Source organism: Camponotus floridanus, unplaced genomic scaffold (assembly GCF_003227725.1).
Source record: "Camponotus floridanus strain SB8 unplaced genomic scaffold, Cflo_v7.5 scaffold189, whole genome shotgun sequence".
NCBI lineage: Eukaryota > Metazoa > Arthropoda > Insecta > Hymenoptera > Formicidae > Camponotus > Camponotus floridanus.
The window spans coordinates 70,982-98,216 of NW_020229313.1; the positions used below are offsets into that span (position 1 = coordinate 70,982).

At 27.8% G+C, this 27,235-nt stretch overlaps 1 protein-coding gene across 2 annotated transcripts in view; it reads right to left on the minus strand.

Annotated features, from left to right (window-relative positions):
- LOC105250964 overlaps window positions 1-27,235 on the minus strand; it is a 50,241-nt gene that overhangs the window by 2,726 nt on the left and 20,280 nt on the right. For both annotated transcript variants that reach the window (XM_020027411.2, XM_011257385.3), the window contains 3 exons: window positions 11,738-12,024; window positions 6,476-6,784; window positions 3,198-3,350 (listed from right to left, as the gene is read on the minus strand). In XM_020027411.2, the coding sequence (XP_019882970.1) occupies window positions 3,198-3,350; window positions 6,476-6,784; window positions 11,738-12,024 (749 nt within the window). The remainder of the gene's footprint in view (window positions 1-3,197; window positions 3,351-6,475; window positions 6,785-11,737; window positions 12,025-27,235) is intronic.

Genomic DNA, 27,235 nt, shown 5'->3' on the forward strand with positions numbered 1-27,235 from the left:
ATTGTTAATTGCAAATTACATATTTTTTCTTAAATATAACTATGTGTTTTCTTTACACCAATTGATTCCTCTCATTATTTTGTACATAAAAGTATTAAGGCAAGATAATTGAAAAATGAATATCTTACTAGATATATTGCGGTTTATGTAAAATTAAGAAATGATTTCAAGCCTCATAATTCGAAAAGTACTCAATGAAAAAATATTTTATTATAGTGTTTTGGAAAGCTCTCGAGATAAGCTACAAGCATATGTAATGAGAAAATGTAGATTCCATTTAAGAAATTGAAGGTAACCTTCATGTGACCTTCAAATAACTTTTCAAGGTCAAACCAATGGTACCATCTTATGTCCCCCTTGAAACCATATAACTTTTGTCAGAAACATCTTTTTCTAAAATTAAAAATAAGAAAGTTATTTGGGGTGGGACATTAAAATGGGACACCCTGTATATGTATATACATATACAGGATGATTCTGAACAAATTTATCTTTAAAATATCATTCTTGAATGAATTCTAAGATGATTTTTCCTCGTGCAAAATTTTGTCCCGAACTTAGTTTTTAAACTATAAAGGAAAATAGTGAATTAATTACGAGTAAAATATATAGGCGATTACGTGGGGCGCTCGCCGCGATCAGCTTCCTGCTCGTACTCGTCCCTCGTAATTAGTTAACTGTTTTCCTTTATAGTTTAAAAATTAAATCCCAGGAAAAATTTTGCAAGAAGAAAAATCGTCTTAGAATTCATTCAAGAATTTGATATTTTAAAGACAAATGTTTATTCAGAATCATACTGTATATGTAATTATATATTTATCGCGATTAAGTGACTATTAAACAAACTAATTATGGCAAGCAAACCGAAATACAGAAAGATATGTTTAAAAATTAGAAAATTTACTGTTTTTTATAGAGTGTCTCATAGGACGTTACTAAAATTAAGCATGTCCCTTTTCTTCCTATAATTCATCTGTTCTATTATTAATAGCCTTTATATTTGAGTTTCCGGCAGTTTTATTTTGATTATTGTTGGAATTGAAACACTTGCCTTATAATGTGCGATCATAATAAAAAAAGTGTATCTCAAGTACTTCTTTAGAGAGAAAATTTATAGTAATGCTTATATATAGAGGATTTCTTAAGCTTGACACAAAGTTGCTAGTGAAAACATTCTTAAATTAAAATTTAATTTTTATTCATGTGTACGGAAAAAAATATTCTTACACATATTTCATAAGATTTTCCATTTTAATGCATTAAAATAATTCTACATTTTTTTGTAAAATAATTGACAATTTTCTGAATATATCAATTATTTTATGAAAAAAATGACTCCACTGTACACTTGAGGACCGCCAGTGTTTGCTGTAGATAATTTCAAAATTATCTAGATAAAGATAAAGATAAAAATCCGTAAATTTATCTTAGATGAGATAAAGATGATTTTGCTTTTACTTAATCTAGATGAAAGATGAGATGATTATTGCGATAATCTAGATAATTATCTAGATATTTTTGTTTATTTTATAAGACTATAAATATTTGTAAAAATTGTGACGCAGATTATAAATGGGATATTAAAATCATAAACACATATTCTTTCTCTTTTCCTAAAGAATATTTAAATAATAACAAAAAGGTATATAAATGATATGATAAATATTTATTTATTAATTTATATTTATAATATATTTATAATATATCTATAATATATTAATAATATATTAATAATATAATAATTAATGTGTAACAATACATATATTATTTTTATAAAATATACATTAATGCATTGCACAAATTTAAGTAAAAGAAATACAAGATAAAGTATATTTGTAATATTATTTTCCAAATAAAAAATATATTTTAGATAGATTTTTAGAAGCTTGCCTGGAAAACTTTTTTGCATAATTAAAACGTCATCTTAGACAATTTTTAGATAAGATGATATATATTTTCCATCTAAGATAAAGATAAAGATACTTTGTATTTCTTCATTTAGTTAAAGATAAAGATGATCCATTTCTTTATCTAGATGATTATCTAGATAATTTTATCTAGATACCAGCAAACACTGCATACCATATACATCTCATTATTCAGAGTGTTTGATAAAGATTGGACTAATGCTCATGAAGGACTAGAGCGTAATAAATTGAATACAAAAGTTCTTTATCAATCTGCAAGAAGCATTGCTTAAAAGAATATAGAGTGACCTGCATACTCTTCGAATTTGAATCCATGCGTTTTTTTTTCTGTGAGAATATTTAAAAAACAACTGCTGTGCCAAGAATATTTCGAAATAATATATAAAAATACATATCGCTGAATAAAATTAACCAAATAAAATTGATCACAGCGCAAGAAAAATGGTAAGTATTTCAAAAAATATGTTATATAAAGTCTCTAAAAAAAGTTTTAAAGTTCTTTCCGAAAGAAATTTAATTTTTTTTTTCAATTCTACGATGCATGTCTCGAAAATATATCATTATATGTTATTGAGATTGACGATTTGGCATTTTTTTTACAAGCGTTTATTAAATAATAAAAATAATTTCCGATTATCTTTAGTCCATATGTAAATAAAATTGCCAAAAAAATGTTTTTCATTAAAAAATATTTTACTTTTTCTGCTTCCTATGTTCATTTAAAAATGACAATAGATTATTTTTAGTAACATTTTCCTTGAAACATCTAATTAAAATCATATTGTATCAATAATTTTTGTATGTGTGCTTAAGCATTTTTATACCAGTCTGCAAATTACTTTCAGATCCAAATATAATTAACATTTCTATTGCAATATTCTCCTATTACTTACCATGTGATCGCATAATTATGTAAGTATTAAAGTAAGAAAGTCATTTATCGAAATATAATTAGACAATATTATTTGTGCGTATCCAAGTATGTGTATTTATGAATTTAATTATTTATAAATTTAATTAATTCTGTTACCTATGAATATAATTTAATAATAAATACTTGTAATTCTTAATAATAAATGTTTAAAACCAATTAATTGTAATTAAATAATAATAATTAATAGTAATAATTTTTACTCACGGTCGTGACCTTGACGACATATGTCAAGATCAATAATGAGGTTGCTGTTATTTTAGATATTTATCAATTTAAATTAATAAAAGAAATGTTATACTCTCTCTCTCATTTTAATTTTATATTCAATAACTCACCATTTGAGATGATGGTCGTCCAACATACGGAGGCATGTGCGATAACATAGGTAGGGCGCCATATGTCGTTGATGTAGAAATCGAAAGAGTTCCAGGTACGAATGTTCCAAACGAGAATTTTCCTGATGCTGGTGGTGGCATACCATAGGGTGGCTATAATTGTATAAAACTCCTTATATTGTTTTTGAATAATCTTTTTTTCATTGTACACTATAATATATATGCGGTATTATATTGTTACATTCTGCCAAATCCACAGTTCCTTTCTCTTGCGAAGTTGCAGAATGATTATTTAATTGATGATAAACAAAATCCTTCATCAAATAGAGCTTCTTGTATCACACAATTATTTTAATATTCTATCATTTAAATAGTCATTCGTTGATAACACTTTCTCTCTTTCTCTCTCTCTCCCCCTCTCTTATACATACATACATATATATATATATATATATATATATATATATATATATATACATATATAAAATCGTCTCCAAATGATCCCAGGAATCTGTCTTTAAAAGATTGATTATGAGTTTTGGGACACCCTGTATATATATATATATATATATATATTATATATATATATATATATATATATATATATATACATACATACATACATACATACATACATACATACATACATACATACATACGTACATACGTACATACGTACGTACATACGTACACACGTACACACGTACACACGTACACACACACACGCACACGCACACACGCGCACACACACACACACACACACACACACACACACACACACACACACACACAATATACAGGGTGGTCCCGAACGTTCCAACCAGACTTTGAGATCTTATAGGAAATTTAATTCTGAACAAAAAATTTCCTATAAACATAGGACGAAAAATTTCGCTTTCTTAAGAAGTTATCGTCAAAATCTCTGAAGGAAGAGCAAAAGGTGAAAAGAAAATGAAATAAAAAGAAAATGAAACTAAATAAATTTCTTGAAATAAAAACGATAAAAATAAAAAATAAAAATCTTTTTCTTTTATGAAAATAAAATAATTTTTTTTTACTAATATTTTAGTAATAGCACGTAATAGTAGAAAATGAATAAAGACGTTTTTCAAGAAATTTATTTAGTTTCATTTTTTTTTATTTCATTTTCTTTTCACCTTTTGCTCTTCCTTCATCAGAGGTTTTTGAGCGATAACTTTTTAAGGAAGTATTTTTTTCGACCCATGTTTATAGGAAATTTTTTGTTCAGAATTAAATTTCCTATGAGATCTCAAAGTCTGGCTGGAACGTTCGGGGCCACCCTGTATATGTAATTGTAGAAAAACATGTAAGAGATATCAACATTGAAGTGAATATCGATCTTCTCTAACAAATAATTATCCGAAAATAAAGATATCGGTAGTGGAATAAGAAAAAATATATTGATAATAGAATAACATTGATCTCCTGCAAATAGAAATAATAACATTCCAAAAGTTAAACTTCTCGGGAGAGAAATAAAAATTGATGACGAATTTAAATAAATTTATTTAAATACTTAAATAAATAATTGCATCTTATGATAAAAAACTTGAATTAAAACTTGAATTAAATTCATATGTAATGTTTAGAATCAAAATATAAAATGTTTGACGAAAAAGTAATTTCAAGAATTATAAATTCATATCGCTCACCAATAAACGATTGATAAACATTAAAATATGCAAAGCAAAAGAAATACTTCACCGAATGGACATTGGCTGTTCTAATGCGTTAAGATTTGGAACATTGTCACCTTTAAAAAGAGTATATCCTCGAAAACTGGCCAGCGTCAATAAACAGATTTTTTTTTTAATCCTACAACTTTTTTTTTAATCCTACAACTTTTATCTGAAACATTTCTTTCTAAAATGCATTTATAAAATTTTTAACCGTTTCCTTGTTGAGACTTTTGGAAACAACAGGTTGTATGCATGTATGTATATGTGCATGTATGTATATATGTACGTATGTATGTATATGTATATGTAAATACACACACACACACACACACACACATATACAGGGTGTCATTTTAAGAGATGCAGTTGAATATCTTTTAAAGTAAAAAAGATTGGGAAAAATGTTTCAGACAATAGTAGTATGGCTTCGAGGGGGACATAAGACGATGCCATTAGATTGATCTTGAAGTGTCAGCTGAAAGTCACGTGAAGATCACCTCCAACTTTGTAAATGGTAGACCCTATATGCTTTTGTATATTCGTGTAGCTCATATCGAGAGCTTTCCAAAACACTATAATTAAGTTAGTTTTCATTAAGTACTGTCCGAGTTATAAGGCTTGAAATCATTTCTTAATTTTACATAAACTGTAAAATATCTTGTAAAATATTCATTTTTCTATTATTTTACCTTAATACTTTTATGTACAATATGAAAAATGTAATACTTTTATGTTACAAAATAATAAGAGGAATCAATTGGTGTAAAGAAAACATATAGTTGTTTTTATATATGTTTTTAAGAAAAAATATGTAATTTGCAATTAACAATTACATATTTTTTCTTAAAAATAACTATATTTTTTTCTTTACATCAATTGATTTCCCTTATTATTTTGTACATAAAAGTATTAAGATAAGATAAATCGAAAAATGAATATTTTACTAGATATTTTATGTAAAATTAAGAAATTATTTCAAGCCCCATAACTCAGAAAGTACTTAATGAAAAAATACTTTATTATAGTGTTTTGGAAAGCTCTCGAAATAAGCTATAAGCTATAAGAATAAGCGATTGGGAGTTCCATTTAAAAAATTAAAAGTGACCTTCAGTGATCTTCAAATAATTCTCTAAGGTCAACTCAATGGCATCATGTTATATCCCCCTTCGAGTCAAACAACTTTTGTCTGAAATATTTTTTTGAAAAAAATCTTTTCGAAATATCCGCATGGATTGATTAAAATGACCCACTCTGTATATATTATATTAAGTAATTTTTTAAAATTCTCTCTCTTTTTCTTTTTCTCAAAATTGAAATATATTCCATGATTAATATCCTAGTGTCATATATTGGCATTTTTGAGTAAATTGTTTCTGTTCATGTATTTCAATCCTTTTTCATTACTTTCCAAGCACATGATATTAACATTTCCATTATAATAAAGCGTGCATCAATTTGCTTAGAAAAGTTTCTCTTCGATTTGAACTTTCTATGTCACGTATATCAGTGACCTTCCTCCTAAGACAAGAGACCATAATTGTTGGAGATAATGGGAGAAAAGGCTGAAAAGGCATTTACTTGAATCATCGGATGCATTGGCACCGGCATCGGCTGCATCACATAGATCGGTGGTTGCTGGTTCTTCGCGGGTACGTGATTCTGCGCAATGACCCACTGATGAACCATATTGCGAGTTTTTAGGTGACCATCAATCGTCAACGTTTCGTCTGTTACGCTGTTTCGCAGACAGCTGCATAATTTTGGTGTCAAAGTCAGACAGCTATAGCCGGATACCAATAGCTCTGCCACACTTGCCACTAGCAAGCCGATACTTGCCAATAGACCTGCTAAACCACCGTCTGCTTCCATCACATTGTTGTCATCATCCTAAAACATATATTTATATTTTAAAACTTCCAGTTCTCTATGTCCTTTAATAGTAAATACGGAAATTATCAAAAATGAAAAAGATTGGTATTTCGCTTATCGTTGTACATACTATCAATAATTTCATATATCGATGCGATAAATTATTTCATATAAAGAATAAAAAGAAAAATCTTGCAAAACATAACTGTAAAATTGGCAAGCTAGTTTCAATCGAAATAGAACATTCAGAATCAATTCATTATACAGGGTGTCCCAAAAGTCCCGGACCGGTCGAATATTTCATAAACTATGCACTTTAGAAAGAAATGTTTCAGACAAAAGTTGTATGGCTTGAAGGGGGCCATCAGATAGTGACAATGATTTGACATGGGAGAGTCATTTGAAAATCACGTGAAGATCACCGTCAATTTCTTAAATGAAACCCCCTATTTTTTATTACACATTCGTGTAGCTCATCTTGAGTGCTTTCCAAAACACTATAATAAAGTATTATTTCATTGAGTACTTTTCGAGTTATGAGGCTTGAAATCATTTCTTAATTTTGCATAAATCATAAAATATCTAGTAAAATATTCATTTTTCGATTATCTTACCTTAATACTTTTATATACAAAATAATGAGAGAAATCAATTGGTGTAAAGAAAGCACATAGTTGTTTTAAAAAAAAATATGTAATTGTTAATTGCAAATTACATATTTTTTTCTTAAAAACAACTATGTTTTTTCTTTACACCAATTGATTCCTCTCATTATTTTGTACATAAAAGTATTAAGGTAAGATAATCGAAAAATGAATATTTTACTAGATATTTTACGGTTTATGTAAAATTAAGAAATGATTTCAAACCTCATAATTCGGAAAGTAGTTAATGAAAACTAACTTAATTATAGTGTTTTGGAAAGCTCTCAACGTGAGCTACCAGAATATTTAATAAAAAATAGGAAATTCTTTTTAAGAAATTGACGGTGATCTTCACGTGACTTTCAAATGACTTTCTCATGTCAAATCATTGCCACTATCTGATGGCCGCCTTCAAGCCATACAACTTTTGTCTGAAACATTTCTTTCTAAAGTGCATATTTTATGAAATATTCAACCCCTTACGAGACTTTTGGGACACCCTGTATATCTTTCAGGGTCAAAAAAACTTATTTTTTTTATCTTAAACAAAAAATATTGTTTTTTTGTTTAGAACAATGTTTTTTGTTTTGTTTGTGTTTTTAAGTAAATTAAAAAAAACACGTTTTAAACAAAAAAAACATGTTTTAAACAAGCAAAAAACACTCAATAGCTTTGATCTGTGTAAATATTTAAATTTTTCGCTAGCGTTAAACTGTAAATAACGTTGCCAAAATTAACAACGCTATTAAAAATATAAATAATAAAATAGAAATGATAAGATGGGTATTATTTTAGCAAAATATTTATTTTTGGATATTAAATAACAATCAGTACAATAAAGATTACTTAGAAGATATTAACTGACTTTACATTTTACATTTATCATTTTAAATTAATAGTACATAACTCCTAGCAGGTCAGTAGTTTTAAAAAAAAGTTCTAGTTAATAATATTTAATATATAATATTTTGATTCCTTTCCTATTCTTATTAAGTAACCTCATGCTTAACTCTCAACATAAATTCTAAATAAAAGAAAAATAATTCTAAATAAGAGAAAAAACTTTAATTCTTTTTTTTAAAAGAAGAACTTTTTTTAGAACTACTGACCTGCTATGAATTATGTACTATTAATTTAAAATGCTAAAATGTAAAAGTCAGTCAATATTTTTGATGTAATCATTATTGTATTGATTGTTATTTAATATCCAAAAATAAATATTCTTCTAAAATAATACCCATCTTATCATTTTTATTTTATTATTTATATTTTTATATCCATATGTTACATAAATATAGATAAAAAACTAAAAACACTAAAACAAAAACTTTTTTGCAACACACACATCTATATCTAGTTTTTGTTTGTTTTTAATTTTTTTTACAATTTCTTTTCCAAATAATCATATATTTTATTTGCGATATTTTAAACGATTCTAAACAATAGTTTAAAACAGTTTAAAACAAAAATGTTTAAAACAGTGGACACTGTTTTAAACAAGTTTTAATCAAACAGTTTTAAACATATTGTTTAAAACATGCCAACCTTGATATCTCTTATAGCCTTTTTCTCCTTTCACAAAATAAACTAACGTCAAATAATATTCTTTCAAAGTTTTGTAAAGTTAAGAGGAAACACGCTTTATTATTACTCATGTTAACGCGAGTATTGCGTGTGCACGTCGCGTGAGCATAACTTCCTATATATTCCTGTGATCGTGATCCGTGGAATTTCATGGTACGGTCTGACCGCATTTTAGCCTTGGCATTGGGAACTTTCTCCTACAGTGGTCAAATGATTTCATCAGTTGCATTTGCCAGATTCAAGCAAAATATATCTTCCATTAATTTAAATTCGACATATCAAGTTAAATTGAATTACATTATTACATTTTACAGGTTTTTTAAGACGAAAAAAAAAGCTATATTTTTTCATAATTTTATTTTTTTATACACTAACGCTTAAAAATTAGCAACTATATATCAGTTTGTCAATTTTTTATCAATAAAAAATGTTTTTCATGTATTTTCGGACGCTTTCAAAAAGCAAATCTTTTTACGTGTATATAGTTGTAACATAATTTTTCTATTTTTTATATATTTTGAAAATGCATAAAAATTAGCCCACATTTATTTGTTTGTTCCTAAAAAAATAATTATTAAATTATGTCATATCAACGCATGATAATATTATGACATTCAATGCATTTATATATGTACAAATCATAAATGTTTCAGTTTTTGTTTTTATTACTTCTTTTCGACATAAAATTTACACAAGATATAATATATTCTAATTCTGATGAGAAAATATACATGATGTAATCTTTGTGATATGATTTTTCTTTATTTCAATTAATATTTGTAAAATCATAAAAGCTGATATTTTCAAATATATTATATATATATATATATATATATATATATATATATATATACACACATATATACAGGGTGTCGCAGATCACCTGTATCAGCCGAATATCTCAAAAACTGAACGCGGCAGACCAAAATATTTCAAACAAAAGTTGTAAGGTTTCAACTAATGCATTACATAGCGATATCAGTATGACCTTGAAGATTGTTGTCAAGGTTGCATAAAGGTCACCTTGAATTCTATAGATAAAAACCCCAATTTTTTATTGCATATTCGTGTAATTTATCTCGAGAGCTTACCAAAACACTATAATAAAGTATTTCTTCATTGAGTACTTTTCGAGTTATGAGGCTTGAAATCATTTCTTAATTTTGCATAAACCATAAAATGTCTAGTAAAATATTCATTTTTCGATTATCTTACCTTAATACTTTTATGTACAAAATAATGAGAGGAATCAATTGATGTAAAGAAAAAATATGTAAATGTTAATTGCAAATTACATATTTTTTCTTAAAAACAACTATATTTTTTCTTTACACCAATTGATTCCTCTCATTAGTTTGTTCATAAAAGTATTAAGGTAAGATAATCGAAAAATAAATATTTTGCTAGATATTTTATGGTTTATGTAAAATTAAGTAATGATTTCAAGCCTCATAATTCAGAAAGTACTTAATAAAAACTAACTTAATTATAGTGTTTTGGAAAGCTCTCGACGTGAGCTACCAGAATATTTAATAAAAAATAAGGGGTTTCATTTAAGAAATTGACGGTGATCTTCACGTGACTTTCAAATGACTCTCCCATGTCAAATCATTGCCACTATCTGATGGTCCCCTTCAAGCCAACTTTTGTTTGAAACATTTCTTTCCAAAGTGCATAGTTTATGAAATATTCGACCGGTCCGGAACTTTTGGAACACCCTGTATATATATATTAAACAAAAAAATTCATTTCGGGTTACATTTTTTTTCTTTTCTTCTAAACTGTCTAGCTGTCGAAATGCCGATATTGATGCAGCAGATCTACTCGTGTGTCCGTGTGTTAATTAGAAATAAAGCTTCGGCCTGCTAATTAACGCCGTGGATACATTCTTGATCTTTATCGAATCCGCACTTCTATGCTCATAGAGCATGCACTATGCTAGCACGAATGCAACAAACAAGTCTGATGCTAGTTGTATCATGAAAAATAATGATAAAATTTAGAAATAATATTATTTTTAGCCGGCAAAATACATATTACACACGATTACACATGGTTAAGCGTAAAATTTTTTTCCGATGTTCTGGTGTGATTTCGAAATCTGATTTTGTAGCGTGATTTTAACTTAATATTGAGATTAACAAACTAATATTTATTTTATTTGAGATTAATAAATATAATATTTATTTTATATCCCAAAATCATAGGATAATTAATGTAACGCATGAGTAAACATATTATAATAATATTAGAATAATTATTAATTATAATCTGGAAATTTTATAACTCTCTCTAGAAAAAAAAAATTTATTTTCAAGTAATTTTATTTTTTTAAAAGTAATTGTGCTGATAGTGTGAAAATTGACAATTACGTCAATTATTATATAACTTGATAAAATGGAAATTAAATAAAATTCTTTTCTATCTTTATTATCTATTTTTTTCAGTTTTTTAAATTGTACTAAATTCGTAAAAATTGATTTTTCTATAAATCTAATTTTAATTTGTCATAATATTTTTTATTATAATATATTTTATATTTTTATTTTTATAACATTTTATAATATATACATATTATAATATATATTATACATATTATATATATTGTAATATCATGAGTATTTTTTAACATTTGACATAATAAATTAATCATAATAAACGAACTTCAACATATTCTTTCGAAATATTACATACTGACATTGTAGAAAAAAATTGAATCAAAAGATAAGTATAGAAGACGTACCGAGAGATTGAGAAACGACACTTCTGATGCTCTTTGCGAATCTCTGACGACTGCTGTCAAGGCCGTTATAGCGGCCATATTAGAAAGAGCAAGAGCAATCAAGCTGGATGCGAGATGAGCGGATGCGAAAGCGGAATTTGTTTTGGTGGAAGACGTTGCTAATGTTGCAACCACTCCTAGAGACCCGGCAACCAAGGCACCTGCACCTGCCCAGAGTCCTGCACCGGAACTACCCAAAGAAGCGCCATGGACGAGCGCCAAAACACCAAAAACGACCAGAACGATACCTAGGAACATAGCCAGATAAACAGATTACATATCGTCTTCTTCATTTTTGATGAACAAATGACACTTTGTATATGGCACCTTGTATTGTGTACAATTATCATACCACCAGTGTTTGCTGTAGATAATTTCAAAATTATCTAGATAAAGATAAAGATAAAAATCCGTAAATTTATCTTAGATGAGATAAAGATGATTTTGCTTTTACTTAATCTAGATGAAAGATGAGATAATTATTGCGATAATCTAGATAATTATTTAGATATTTTTGTTTATTTTAGAAGACTATAAATATATGTAAAAAATGTGACGCAGATTATAAATGGAATATTAAAATCATAAACACATATTCTTTCTCTTTTCCTAAAGAATATTTAAATAAAAAGGTATATAAATGCATATAGCAAAAAGGTATATATATAAATGATATGATAAATATTTATTTATTAATTTATATTTATAATATATTTATAATATATTTATAATATATTAATAATATAATAATAATATATTTATAATATATTAATAATAATAATATAAAAAATATATTTTAGATAGATTTAGATAGATTTTTAGAAGCTTGCTTTAGATTTTTGGAAAACATTTTTGCATAATGAAAACATCATCTTAGACAATTTTTAGATAAGATGACATATTTTTCATCTAAGATAAAGATAAAGATACTTTGTATTTCTTCATCTAGTTAAAGGTAAAGATGATTCATTTCTTCATCTAGATGATTATCTAGATAATTTTATCTAGATACCAGCAAACACTGCATACCATATACATCTCATTATTCAGAGTGTTTGATAAAGATTGGACTAATGCTCATGAAGGACTAGAGCGTAATAAATTGAATACAAAAGTTCTTTATCAATCTGCAATTTTCGCAATAATTATTAAAATATTAACGAGTGTCGACAACGAAAAGTTTGACAGTACATTTTCTGGTTCTCGTATTTTCATTATGTAACATTGTATGATACTCGCCGTTGTCATGCTAAAACACACACCTTACGGTGTAGCTGCACGAAACATGCGTTTTTCGTCAATCTTTTTAATTAATATTTTAATAATTATTGCAAAAATTACAAAATGGAAAAAATCTTTTCTGTTTAATTTACTGCGCTATTCCTTACGTTGATTCAATCTTTATAAAATATTGTGTAAATTTTATTACATATTTTTTGACTTATTTTTTCATATAGAATCATTATCTTCTAATTTATTTTATATATCATTATTTTAATTTATTTAAACTTTTGCCTAATCATCAGTTATATGGGGCATTTATTATAAGACCAGATCTATCTCTAATATTTATCTCAATAATATCGAAAAAATTAATAAATTAAATTTTAATAAGTTATAATTATATTAAATCGCGACACACATATGCACAAGAAAGATTTTGTTACAATAATTTTGTTACAATAAATTATTAAATTCTGGAAAAAAGACAAATATGTTCTTTGTTATTATTGATTATATGACCATCTTAATTAAATTGCACAAATTTTTATTCACATATGTTACATTTTCTTTCAATAGATCGAATGATCAGTAGTTTGATAGTTAGCGAATGATCTCAGGTATGAGAAGAACAAAGCAATATGCCAGAGATAATAATTAGTTCACCTCAATTGTTCCCGATTATTCAAGCGAAATAAATTGTAAGTATCCAAAGAGTATTGTGCTTTATAGTTGTGCAAAATGAGTTTCATGTACGACTTTCCAAGTGAAATGTTTTCACTCTTATGTTGCTTTCTGATTTATGTGCATTCAACATTTCGCTTCGTGACTTCTTGAAATGCACGCATGAATTTTTCGATCTAAAATCACTATTTAATTGTCTGTAATTAAGTGGCGATATATTTTTCCTGTTGTAGAACTAATTTTCATAATCAATCGCAAGAATTTGCGAAAATTGTATTTGTACTTATTGTTGGAAATTCTTTGATTCTACAATTCTACATTATTATATTTGTATTTTAATGTCGCATCAAACAAGATTATATTCCATTTTATATAGATTCAGAAAATATCGCGAGTGAAATGATAGAAATGCGAATAAAATATAAGAATAAAAAATGCAAATAAATAAAATAAAACAACGTGATAATTTTTCATTAATAAGTGTACAATGATAATTCTAATAAAGCACTATTATAATTCTAACTTTTATTTCAGTATTTATTATCAGTATTTAACATCTTCATTTTATAAGATCGAGAAACATAAATAAAAGTATTCACTTGAAATCGTTTAGTTCCAGTGTTTGCTGTAGATAATTTCAAAATTATCTGGATAAAGATAAAGATAAAAATCCGTAAATTTATCTTAGATGAGATAAAGACGATTTTTCTTTTACTTAATCTAGATAAAAGATGATTATTGTGATAATCTAGATAATATATCTAGATAATTATCTAGATATTTTTGTTTATTTTATAAGACTATAAATATTTGTAAAATATGTGACGCAGATTATAAATAGGATATTAAAATCATAAACACATATTCTTTCTCTTTTCCTAAAGAATATCTAAATGACAACAAAAAGGTATATAAATGATATGATAAATATTTATTCATTTATTTATATTTATAATATTATATATTTATAATATATTTATAATATATTAATAATATATTAATAATATAATAATCAATGTATAACAATACATATATTATTTTTATAAAATGTACATTAATGCATTGCACAAATTTAAGTAAAATAAGTACAACATAAAGTATATTTGTAATATTATTTTCCAAATAAAAAATATATTTTAGATATTTTAGATTTTTAGAAGCTTGCCTCTTTTGCATAATTAAAACGTCATCTTAGACAATTTTTAGATAAGATGACATATATTTTTTATCTAAGATAAAGATAAAGATACTTTGTATTTCTTCATCTAGTTAAAGATAAAGATGATCTATTTCTTTATCTAAATAATTATCTAGATAATTTTATCTAGATACCAGCAAATACTGTTTGGTTCACAATACATTTATGATTATATTATCTAATCTATTAAAGATCTCAATTGTACTACTTGACCCAATTGGAAATAAATACTAATGATATTAATCCTAGTATGGAAAGTATCGATAAAACAGATCAGAGGACTCTCTCGCATCACAACTTACCAAGCAACAATTGTCCACAAGATGTAAACATGAATAAATTGGAATCATTCTTTGTCTCAAAAGTTGCCTGCAAATCCTGTCGATCTTTGGATGTACGCTTCGGATGCTGTTGTTGCTGCTGTTGCTTCTCTGCGATAAGAACATCTTTCGAATGTTTGGACTCTAGACAACTTTCTGGCTTCAATTCCGAATCTTTTGATTCCTTCGAATGACTTGAATTTTGACTTCTCACTGTAGAGTCAAGCGCGATTGTCGCATCCTCCATGATTTTCTTCCGAATTAATTGTGCATGGTTGACTTTTACGACAATAATATTATGTCCCGCCGCAATTATTATACTATCTTTACTTATTGTTCGAAATAATTTTTCATCAGTAATCACTTCTGTTTGTTTTATTCGACGCTCAAAGTAGAAGATAATATTTTAATCGTGGCAACGATTACATTTTCAAAATTTATATGATTTTTCGTTTACTATTCTATTGAATGTAATTTTGCGAAAATACATTTTTATGTCATGTGAATTATAATTTTATATAATTTCATTGATTTATGTATTTTTTTTTCATTTAAATTATAATGTATACATTGAAATTTATTCAATTTTGGACTTTATTATATATATATTTATAATATAAACAGATATATAAAAATTCAATTACGTATATTATTTTTGATATACATTTGTTTCTCGAATTGTTTCTTAAAAATTGAATATATAGGATACATTAAAATACTTTTATATTACTTGAATATCTAGTATAAATTGTATATAATAATTGCGAATTAACATTGTAACGATAGAATGCTATGTTGAATTCAAAGTTGATTGTACAACGTGGTAATCGCTGATCCGACTGGCAACATATGCAGAATCGCAATTATCTAGAAATAAAGCAAAAACTTCTACAACACTTAAGAATAAATAATATTAAGTTTAAAATAAAATTTTATAATATGATAAATAAATATAATGTATCATTGTTTTCTTAAGTATAAATGGATGATGTTCTACAGGGTGGACCCGAACGTTCCAGATAGACCAGACATTCCAGATAGACTTTGAGATCTCATAGGAAATTTAATACTGAACAAAAAATTTTCTATAAACATGGGTTGAAAAATGCTTCTTTAAGAAGTTATCGCTCAAAAACCTCTAATGAAGGAAGAGCAAAAGGTGAAAAGAAAATGAAATAAAAAGAAAATGAAACTAAATAAATTTCTTGAAAAAAAAACATCAAAAATAAAAAATAAAAATCTTTTTCTTTTATGAAAATAAAATAATTTTTTTTACTAATATTTTAGTAATAGCACGTAATAGTAGAAAATGAATAAAGACGTTTTACAAGAAATTTATTTAGTTTCATTTTCTTTTTATTTTATTTTCTTTTCACCTTTTGCTCCTCCTTCATCAGAGGTTTTTGAGCGATAACTTCTTAAGGAAGCATTTTTAAACCCATGTTTATAGAAAGTTTTTTGTTCAGAATTAAATTTCCTATAAGATCTCAAAATCTGGCTGGAACGTTTGGGGCCACCCGGTATATATGTATATAAAATTGACAAAGTTTACATACAGAGTGTCCCAAAAGTCCCGGACCGGTCGAATATTTCATAAAATATGCACTTTAGAAAGAAATATTTCAAACAAAAATTGTATGGCTTAAAGGGGGACGTCAGATAGTGGCAATGATTTGACATGGAAGAGTCATTTGAAAGTCATGTGAAGATCACCGTCAATTTCTTAAATGGGACTCCCTATTTTTTATTACATATTCGTGTACCTTATCTCGAGAGCTTTCCAAAACACTATAATAAAGTATTTCTTGAGTACTTTTCGAGTTATGAGGCTTGAAATCATTTCTTAATTTTGCATAAAATATCTAGTAAAATATTCATTTTTCGATTATCTTACTCCAATACTTTTATGTACAAAATAATGAGAGGAATCAATTGGTGTAAAGAAAAAACATAGTTGTTTTAAAAAAAAATATGTAATTTGCAATTAACAATTACATATTTTTTTTTAAAACAACTATGTGTTTTCTTTACACCAATTGATTCCTCTCATTATTTTCTACATAAAAGAATTAAGGTAAGATAATCGAAAAATGAATATTTTACTAGATATTTTACGGTTTATGTAAAATTAAGAAATGATTTCAAGCCTCATAATTCGGAAAGTACTTTATGAAAACTAACTTAATTATAGTATTTTGGCAAGCTCTCGAAATAAGCTACACGAATATATAATAAAAAATAGGAGGTTCCATTTAAGAAATTGACGGTGATCTTCACGTGACTTTCAAATGACTCTCCCATGTCAAATCATTGCCACTATCTGATGGCCCCCTTCAAGCCATACAACTTTTGTTTGAAACATTTCTTTCTAAAGTGCATAGCTTATGAAATATTCGATCGGTCCGGGACTTTTGAGACACTCTGTATATCTTTTATGAATGAGACCAATATTGTATTATACACTAATATCAAAACTGAAGTAAAATTAAGCTTGATATTGTTTGATATTTTAATCATTACATCTTTCTTATATGTAATAATCTTAATGCTCTGTATAAAAAATTTCTTCCTTCCGTACAATAATTTTTTCTATTGTTTTTCTATCATCAATAGCGCGCACACACACACATACACACACACACACACACACAATGAAGATATTTCAAGTGGCCAAGCTAAAGAAAACATTTATATAGTATAATTGTATAATTATAATGTATACAAATATGTTAGATATAAATTTAAAATACGAAAAAAATTTCGCACGACAAATGTTATTTATTCAAGATAAAAAATATATAGTGTTAAAAATTATTGAGTGTACGTGTAAATCTATATCATAAGTATGCATGAAAATAAAATAATTTTCATATAAATTAATTTTTTCAAGTATATTAATTAGTATATTAATTAAATTTCTGTTATATTTAAATAACGCCTACAATTTTTGTTTTAATTTTATGAAAATAAAGATAGATAAAAATAGATAGAGATAGTGAGAGGGGGAGAGAGGGAAGGGATGAGAGGGGGAGAGAGGGAAGGGATGAGAGGGAGAAGAGGGAAAGGTGAGGGAAAAGAGAGAGAGAGGGAAAAGTATAGGGAAAGAGGGAAAGGGAGAGGGAGGGAGAGATCCGTTAATTCTTAAACGAGCTATGATCGTTAAATACCATGAAACTATTATATTTTGAGCAACCATCTATCCGGCACAAGCGGCATGTCAGGAAATTATTTTATTCGAAATTGAGACTCGAATTGCTTGCATACGAAAGAAGATATCGATATGAAATAAGCAGAATAATTTGCGCTGTTACAAATTGTCCCAAGTATCATCGAAGTCGCTGCACTAAATGGAGAGATCCCGGTTTTGAGATTTTCATGGTCAATTTTACTTACGCACGTGAATTTTGTGTGTGTGTGTGTGTGTGTGTGTGTGTGTGTGTGTAACTATTATTATAATTTATATATTATTTTTATCAATACAATAATCAATGACACACAGATAAAATTTGACACAAGAAGAGTTTCTAATTCGAAATTATAATTTCCTGCTGTGATCAATGATAATGCATTATATTTTGATTGATAAATTCAGTTATTTAACACACGTGATGCTTTAATTTATACAGGGTGTCCCAAAAGTCCCGGACCGGTCAAATATTTCATAAACTATGCACTTTAGTACATAAAAGTATTGAGATAAGATAATCGAAAAATGAATATTTTACTAGATATTTTATAGTTTATGCAAAATTAAGAAATGATTTCAAGCCTCATAACTCGAAAAGTACTCAATGAAGAAATACTTTATTATAGTGTTTTGGAAAGTTCTCGAGATAAGCTACGCGAATATGTAATAAAAAATAGGAGGTTCTATTTAAGAAATTGAAGATGACCTTTACGTCACCTTCAAATGACTCTCCAAGGTCAAATCACTGTCACTATCTGATGATCCCCTTCATGCCAACAACTTTTATCTGAAATATTTCTTTCTAAAGTGCATAGTTTATGAAATATTCGACCGGTCCGGGACTTTTGAGACACCCTGTATAATAAAATGCATTATTATAATATTATGTTTTGAATTACAAAAATTCTCTAATTTAACACATAATCCTTATATTTACAATAAAATGCATGTTTGTAAAAGACAATTATATAATATTATATACATTGAAATTTTCAATATTTATACACACACATACAGTATGTTTGATTTAAGTGGATATGTGAAATCATTCTTCAGTAATTAAAGATTTTTAAAGAATTTATATAACGATTGCTTTGTTTGGAAGATGACATTATATTGTGTAATTAGTATTGTAAGTAGAAATATAAAAAAGATTTCCAGTTAATGTAAAATATCAATTTAATTTTTTTAAAATCATATGTTATATTTTTTATGCGATAGCAATTGATGAGACAAATTCAATAACCACTAAAATTAAAGGTTATTAAAGATTATTTCAAATCATAAAATATTTTAAATTAATAAAAAAAGATTCTACATTATTAAAATTTTTTATGTATTAATATGTTTAATTTGAAATAATAATTATATTATAATTTAATAGCTTCTATACATATTTGACTTTTTATGTATGATTTTTTCTTGACTTTTAAATTTTTCTTGTTTATTAATGTACTTATTCGATCATTCGCTCATTAATTAAAAAAAATTATAAATATATTATTGCGGAAATTGATGTCAGTTTTGTTCGATTGTTGTTTATGGAATACATTATTAATTTCATTGAACGATAAATATTTTCATCATCTAACTATACAACTTTCCTGAAAAATTTTCTTGTATAATTAAAAATAATGAAGATATTTTAGATTATTACATTAAGTGGGCGTAGGTTAGGTTAGGTTATTTTTTATGTACAAATAATTTTTCTAATTGTAAGTGAGGTAATCAAATCTTTTTTATATAATATATAAATAAATAAGATAAATATCCCCTCTAATATAAAAAAGACATCAACCTACATACGTGTAATGTAGTTGAGAACTAATCGCAAAACAGTGATTAAAACATGAGTTGAACATCCCAATCGAGTCTTCCACACACACATATATATTTCTTCTCGTGAATAAACATACATAACGGACCATTCTTACAGCTGCGAGGCATCTTTCGGAGCGTTTCGAGAGAGTTTGATGGAGATTATTATTATATTCACCGAAGCGCTTGGGTCAGCACGCACAGAATTTTTGCATTTTGCTGATTTTAAAATATTTCTCTCTCTCTCTCTTTCTTTCTCAGCACTGTTTCTCTTTTTACGAAAAAAACGAAGTATGAGTATGTCTATCTTTTCACAGTATATGAGCAAGGATTTATAATATCTATATATCGTTAATATTATCGTAAATTTATTATATAGTAGAATATAGTAAATATCAACATGCAAAAATTTTGTAAAACATTCTAAACAGTGCAATTGTCCCATAAATACAGATATGAACTGTACAATAAAGATAGAGAAACAAAATTGTCGAATAGCATCAAAATCGAAATTCACCGAAATTTTACTGATTAATTTTTACTTTTATATATATATATGTATATATATATATATATATATATATATATATATATATATATATACTAGTGTCCCAAAACTCATAATCAATTTTTCAAAGACAGATTCCTGGGATCATTTGGAGACGATTTTTCCTCAGCAAAAATATCGATGAAGGCCATCATTTTTTGCATGTTCTCGATTTTTGTCATTATATATCTTTGCAATTAAGCCTTAAATAACTCAACTAAAGTAAAACTCTATTTAAAATTAATCGAAGAATGTAGTTTTATTAATATTTTTTATTTCTACAAAGCTTAGTTTACGAAAAACCCCTTATTTCCAATCACTTGTAATTCGAAAATTATTAGTGCCTCGACATTTTCATTGAGGAAAAATCTTCAGATGATCCCAGAAATCTGTCTTTGAAAGATTGATTATGAGTTTTGGGACACCCTGTATATCAGTTTTTTTTCTTATAAACAATCATAAAATACCATCTGTCATAAATCGTAAATGTGCATAGTTTATGAAATATTCGACCGGTCCGGGACTTTTGGGACACCCTGTATATATGAATAAAAATTTTAGTGAAAGATTAGCTTATCTGAAAGATTAGTATAATTATAACGCGAATAATTGTGACTTAACATACCAACAAATTATTATTGTCGATTCTTTAGAGTTATACATCTCGTCACGCTAATTGAAAACGTTATTCAAGCGACCACTCTTTTTCACTTTGCACGTCTCAGCGGAGAGACCGATTGCGATTTCAAGAAAATCTATCGCGTGACCGATCTGCCGAGCATTCGATCGGTGACTGGAGTGGCGCGTCGAGAAATGTACACTATCCCAGGCAGGTTGCAGGTACACTATCCCTACCCGCTGCTCCTGCATCTCTTTCTACTTCCCTCATCTTTTGCACATTGTTTCTTTCTCTCGCTCTTGTTCATTCGCTTTTTCTTCCTTGCCTTTCCCCCCCCCCCTCTCTCTGCGTCGCATTGCGTCGGAAATTTGCGAAATGGACGCGAGAGATCAGTCACCTTGCATGACTTCATTATTGGAAAATGTACAAGAATTAGTACTCCGATCATACTTGGTACTTGGGACTTCCATGTATAGGAATTAATCATATTTTCGCGACTTTCTAAAGCATTAACATATATTTAGCAATTTATAATTGTGTACAGTGATAATATGTTATTGATAGTAAAATTGCAAAGGACTAATTTTATACGTAGATATAGATAAACAATGTAAAATAATTACAAGATTAAATGCAAAATTATTATACTATCTTTTTAATAGATTTTATATATATTTTGATAATTATATATATATATATATATATATATATATATATATATATATACCGAGTCAAATTTAATAATACATGTTGAACTGATCGTCAAATAAAATTCAAATTTATATATATATATATATATATATATATATATACAGGGTGTCAATTAAGTCCCGGGACGGCTGAATATTTTCTCATGTAAGGTATTTTTGAAAAAGGTCAAGGTCATTTCTGAAGTAATTTTCAACGAGGAATTCAACGGTGACCTTCAATTTGACCTTGAGCTTGACCTTCAAGGTTATTTGAAGGTCAAAGTGTTTTTTTTAAATGGGAACCCCTATTTTTGATTGTATATTCTTATAGCTGACCTCGAGAGCTTTCCAAAACACTATAATAAAATATTTTTCCCTCAAGCATTTATCGAGTTATGAGGCTTCAAATCATTTTTTAATTTTACATAAACCGTAAAATATCTTGTAAAATATTCACTTTTCGATTATTTTACCTTAATACTTTTATGTACAAAATAATGAGAGGAATCAATTGGTGTAAAGAAAACATACAGTTGTTTTTAAGAAAAAATATGTAATTGTTAATTGCAAATTACTATATTTTTTCTTCGGAACAATTATGTGTTTTTTTTTAGACCAATTGATTCCTCTCATTATTTTGTACATAAAAGTATTAAGGTAAAATAATCGAAAAGTGAATATTTTACAAGATATTTTACGGTTTATGTAAAATTAAGAAATGATTTGAAGCCTCATAACTCGATAAATGCTTGAGGGAAAAATATTTTATTATAGTGTTTTGGAAAGCTCTCGAGGTCAGCTATAAGAATATATAATCAAAAATAGGGGTTCCCATTTAAAAAAAACACTTTGACCTTCAAATAACCTTGAAGGTCAAGCTCAAGGTCAAATTGAAGGTCACCGTTGAATTCCTCGTTGAAAATTACTTCAGAAATGACCTTGACCTTTTTCAAAAATACCTTACATGAGAAAATATTCAGCCGTCCCGGGACTTAATTGACACCCTGTATATATATACAGGGTGAGGAAAAAGTACCGAGACACCTAAATAACTTCTGAACGGTTTGAGATATCGGATTGAAATTTACAAGGTTACAATGGTATCACACAATCTATCATATAACACCAAAAACGCCCATTTTGACACCCCCGGGGGGCGGGGGGGAGGGAGGGCGAGAAAATTTTAAATGGAATATGGGGTCGAGTGAGGGTTCGTTTGAAAGAGCTTTTCGAGATGAGAACAACGCGATGTTGCCGAGGTCTCTACGATTTTTTTTCGCAGAGTTATGATCATTTAAACATTGAGATTTCGCAGTAGCGGAGGGCCCACGACGAGGACGTGAGAAAGACTTTCCGCGGACACGTGTGGATAAAATTGCATGTAGGAAGGCATGTGGGGTGTGCGTGCTTGCGCAGTAATTAACGACTCCAAACCACCTCTGCTGCGTGTGTGTGTGTGTGTGCGTGTGCGCGTGTGTGTGTGTGTGTGTGTGTGTGTGGATGGATGGATGGGTGTGCGTGCGTGCGTGCGTGTGTGTGTGTGTGTGTGTATGTGTGTGTGCAAGACCGAGGATGTAGTATGTAATTAACTAAGGCAAGTATAGGAAGGTTTATATCAATTGTTCAAAATGTGCACCGTCAACTGTTTGACAACAGGCTATCCGATGATAAAAAGATGAAACGGCATTTTATCCACACGTGTCCGCGGAAAGTCTTTCTCACGTCCTCGTCGTGGGCCCTCCGCTACTGCGAAATCTCAATGTTTAAATGATCATAACTCTGCGAAAAAAAATCGTAGAGACCTCGGCGACATCGCGTTGTTCTCATCTCGAAAAGTTTTTTCAAACGAACCCTCACTCGACCCCACATTCCATTTAAAATTTTCTCGCCCTCCCTCCCCCCCGCCCCCCGGGGGTGTCAAAATGGGCGTTTTTGGTGTTATGTGATAGATTGTGTAATACCATTGTAACGTTGTAAATTTCAATCCGATATCTCAAACCGTTCAGAAGTTATTTAGGTGTCCCGGTATTTTTTCCTCACCCTGTATATATATATATATATATATATATATATATATATATATATATAAAGATACAAAGATACTATTAATTTTCCAATTTATAAGAATTTTCTCGAAAATGACACTCGCCTAAACTTTTATTCTATATTTTCTTAATCTGTTTTTATGTATGCAGCATCATATTTATTCTTCCAATTGTTTCATACAATTATGGGATATTATATTTTTATACTCACGAGTTAAAAATAAATAAATATAAATCAGGGTTGGCAAAAAACCTTGTTTTTCTAATTTTAAACAAAAAACAATGCTTTTTGTTTTATTTGTGTTTTTAAGTAAATTAAAAAAAACGTGTTTTAAACAAAAAAGCATGTTTTAAACAAGCAAAAAAAACTTAATAGCTTTGATATATGTAAATATTTAAATTTTTTTGCTAGCGTTTTTAAACTGTAAATAACGTTGCCAAAATTGATAACGCTATTAAAAATATAAATAATAAAATAAAAATGATAAGATGGGTATTATATTTTAGCAGAATATTTATTTTTGGATATTAAATAACAATCAATACAATAAAGATTACTGAGAAGATATTGACTAACTTTACATTTTACATTTATCATTTTAAATTAATAGTACATAATTCATAGCAGGTCAGTAGTTTTTAAAAAAAAGTTCTAATTAATAATATTTAATATATAATACTTTGGTTCCTTTCCTATTCTTATTAAGTAGCCTCATGCTTAACTCTCAACATAAATTCTCTAAATAAAAGAAAAATAATTCTAAATAAAAGAAAAAAGCTTAAAATTCTTCTTTTTAAAAGAAGAACTTTTTTTTAGAACTACTGACCTGCTATGAGTTATGTACTATTAATTTAAAATGTTAAAATGTAAAATGTAAAGTCAGTCAATATTTTCTAAGTAATGTTTATTGTATTGATTGTTATTTAATATTCAAAAATAAATATTCTGCTAAAATAATACCCATCTTATCATTTTTATTTTATTATTTATATCTTTATATCCATATGTTACATAAATATAGATAAAAAACTAAAAACACTAAAACAAAAACTTTTTTGCAACATACACATCTATTAGTTTTTGTTTGTTTTTAATTTTTTTTACAATTTCTTTTCCAAATAATCATATATTTTATTTGCGATATTTTAATTTGCGATATTTTCGGTTCTAAGGGATATTTTAGGTTCTAAACAATAGTTTAAAACAGTTTAAAACAGAAATGTTTAAAACAATGGACACTGTTTTAAACAAGTTTTAATCAAACAGTTTTAAACACATTATTTAAAACATGCCAACCCTGATGTAAATATATATACATATATATATATATATATATATATATACATATATATATATATATATATATATATATATATATATACTTAATTTTTTGTACAAAATGCTAATTTTATTTAAATGAGAGAATCTCATTAGAGAAAGAATTATTTGATTCGAGAATATTAAACAATTTATATAAATTGGCACTCGAGTGAATCTTTACGATAAAATGTGGATGTATAAAATCATATATATTTTATTGTGAAATTTTATGCACGCATCACATTTCCGTCATCAATTATAATGTATCCTTCTCTTCTTTTTTCCTTCTTCTCATAGTTCTTCAATTCCAGAGTGCATATTAATATACAGTTATTCTTGCTCTTGCGCACAATGTAATTTCCCGAATCGCTGTGACAAGTTACTCGCATTTAAATTGAAAAAAATTCATTTTTTGCTTTGAATTATGTCGATGCAAAATTAACGCGGTGCAATTAAAAGATAAATGTAATAGACAATAAATCATATGAATAAAAGCAAAGAGAAAATGTTTTCAAGAAGAATCGAGAGCAAAGAATTTGCTTTAGAGTAAAAGTACAAAGCAAAAATATATTTTGCATTCCACATAAATAAAGACTATTATTTTCGAACGAATGTAAATAATTAAAATAGTTTTATTAGTATATTACTCAATTCGAGAGTATAAATTTATAATATTTAATTTATATAAATATATATTTTCATACTTTTTTTATATATAATATACAATATATACAAGGTTTTCCTTTGGGACGCGTTACGAGAGACATTCTATATATACAAAGTGTCTAATAACTTTTTACAGTCCTGAAGTATGAAGGTAGATTGATTCAAATTAAGAAGGAAGTTTTTCTATTGTTTTACGATATTCACAATAATTAATGAAAAATTAATTAAAGAACATTGGCCAATGCGGGAGGGAAGGAGCCATGAGTGTGTAAGCGTGGCGAAGGGTCCTCCCCTCCCCAATCACCGCTTCGCCGCGCGCCGCCATTATGTTACAGTCAGACCGCCTTCGCCGTCGTGTGCTTTTAGCCACGCGCATTGGCCGATCTTCTTTATTTAATTTTTCGTTAATTATTGTGACAATAGAGGTCTTTCCTTTTTAATTTGAGCCAATTTACCTCTTTATCTCGTGTAAAGGTCAAAAATTCCCTGACACTCTGTATAATGTCTCTCGTAACGTGTTCCAAAGAAAAATCATAAGTAAATTTCGTTAAACCGAATTAAAAAGTCCCATACCATTATGCAAACAACCACGTAAAATTTCGAAATATTTAAAAAAGATCGACCATCCGTGCGAATATAAGCGCGCGGTGATAAATCCGGCTTACTAGCTGCGTTCGCTTTGCAAATCACGCGCTGTGAGCATATGTATACAGCGTGGCCGATTTATCTGAAGGCATTGAAATATCTCGAGAACTATGCATCAGATCAAAAAAAGTGGGTAATGAAAGTTGTTCGTCTCGAAGGGGGACATCCAATGATACTAAACTCGACCCTCCCATCGTCACTCCCTAGGGGTGACAGTGGGGGAAGATAAAAAACTTAAATAGGAACCCCCATTTTTTATTGCAGATTTGGATTCTCCAGAAAAAAGTATCCCAATTTGACCTACGAGTTTTTGCATTTTGGTTCACAGATGGCGCTGTAATCGACAAAAATCAAAATGGGTAAAAAATCGTTGAAAATTGGGGATATCTCAAGAAATACACATCAGATCAGAAAAATAAAAGTAGACATATTTGATATTTTTTAAAATGTTGTTCAATGACACCATAATTGACTCCCCATCCCCACCTCCTGGGTGTGG